This window comes from Corvus brachyrhynchos, unplaced genomic scaffold (assembly GCF_000691975.1).
Source record: "Corvus brachyrhynchos isolate BGI_N302 unplaced genomic scaffold, ASM69197v1 scaffold490, whole genome shotgun sequence".
Classification (NCBI taxonomy): Eukaryota; Metazoa; Chordata; class Aves; order Passeriformes; family Corvidae; genus Corvus; species Corvus brachyrhynchos.
Window position 1 is genome coordinate 1853003 of NW_008235774.1, and position 1240 is coordinate 1854242.

The 1240-nt window shown below is 61.5% G+C and overlaps 1 protein-coding gene across 1 annotated transcript in view; it reads left to right on the forward strand.

The window, feature by feature from the left end:
* Positions 1-2: 2 nt before the first annotated feature.
* FEV (FEV, ETS transcription factor) overlaps positions 3-1240 on the forward strand; it is a gene marked incomplete at its 5' end in the record, with an annotated part of 5159 nt that continues 3921 nt past the window's right edge. The window contains 2 exons of the mRNA XM_008644973.2: positions 3-48; positions 1050-1124. Of these exons, the coding sequence (XP_008643195.2) occupies positions 3-48; positions 1050-1124 (121 nt within the window). The remainder of the gene's footprint in view (positions 49-1049; positions 1125-1240) is intronic.

A 1240-nucleotide genomic window follows, 5' to 3' on the forward strand; every position in this document is an offset into this window, starting at 1 on the left:
GACACGGCACCGGAGCGGTGCCACTGCTGCTCAACATGTACCTGCCAGGTACGGGCGGATCCCTCGGCCGCTGCCCCACCGCAGCGCCGCGCACCGCACAGCACCCAGCCCCTGCCCGCCCTGTCCCGCTGAGGCCCTGGGGCTCTCCTCTGCCCCATCTTCTTCCAGCGTCCACCCTGTTACCTCCTCTCCCTCTGTCCATTCTCTCTTCCTGCCTCCCAGCACCACAACTATCCCTTCCTTCTTCCTTCCAGCTGTCCTCACAGCCTTCCACACCTACATACTCACCTTGCCATTCTTCATCCTCCCACTGTCACCCTGTCCTTCCATCTCTTCATCCACCCTTCTTTTCTTCCAACCTATCTTTCCACCCACGCACCCACCCTTCCCCTGTGATTCCATCCATCCATTCTTCACCCCACCCATTTGTCCCTGCATCCCCCTTTCCATCCCTGCTATCAGCCAACATCTCCATCTACCCAGTGTCCCTTCCATCAGCCTGTTTTCCCATCACCTTACCCATTACCTGCCCTTCCTTCCATCCGCCCATCTCTTGCACTTTCTTTCCTCCATTTAGCCACTCGCCATCGTCTCTTCTGTCTTTCCATCCATTCACCCATTTCCTTCCTTCCTTCCTTCCTTCCTTCCTTCTATCCATCTATCCATTTTTCTCTCCTTTCCACAGCGGTCCACTCCCCAAATGCCGACAGACATCCTTCCTTCCACCCACCGCTCCTGTCACCCATCCTGCCACCCACCCGCCTCCTCTCCCTCTCCTCCTGCCCCACAGCTCTCTCCCTCACTCCCTCTCTCCTCCCTACCCCAGCCCACGGGATTTTCTATTCCTATTTAAAAGCTTCCCCGGCCGGGTCGGAAATCGGATTTCCTTTTTCCTGGACGCGTTTCCTGGCTTCGCCGCAGCGGCGGGGCAGGCAAGGGGGAGCGGCCGGGGGCTGCGGGGACGCTGCCCGCGGGTGGGCGCTGGGGGGTCGCGGTCCCGCCTGGCTCCAGCCCTCCCTACACTCCACCCGCGCCTCTTTTTCCCCCAGATCCAGTCGGGGAAACTTTGTTCAAAGACGGGAAGAGCCAGGCGTGGGGATCTCTCAGCCCCGGCGTGCAGAAAGGTAAGAGCACTGCTGCCCCTTCCCCCGGACAGGCCCTGCTCCCCTCGGCCGGCACAGAGCGGGGACTCCCGGGGCACTCGCATTCTCCCCCGCCCAGCCGCCCCCGGGGACCCCCT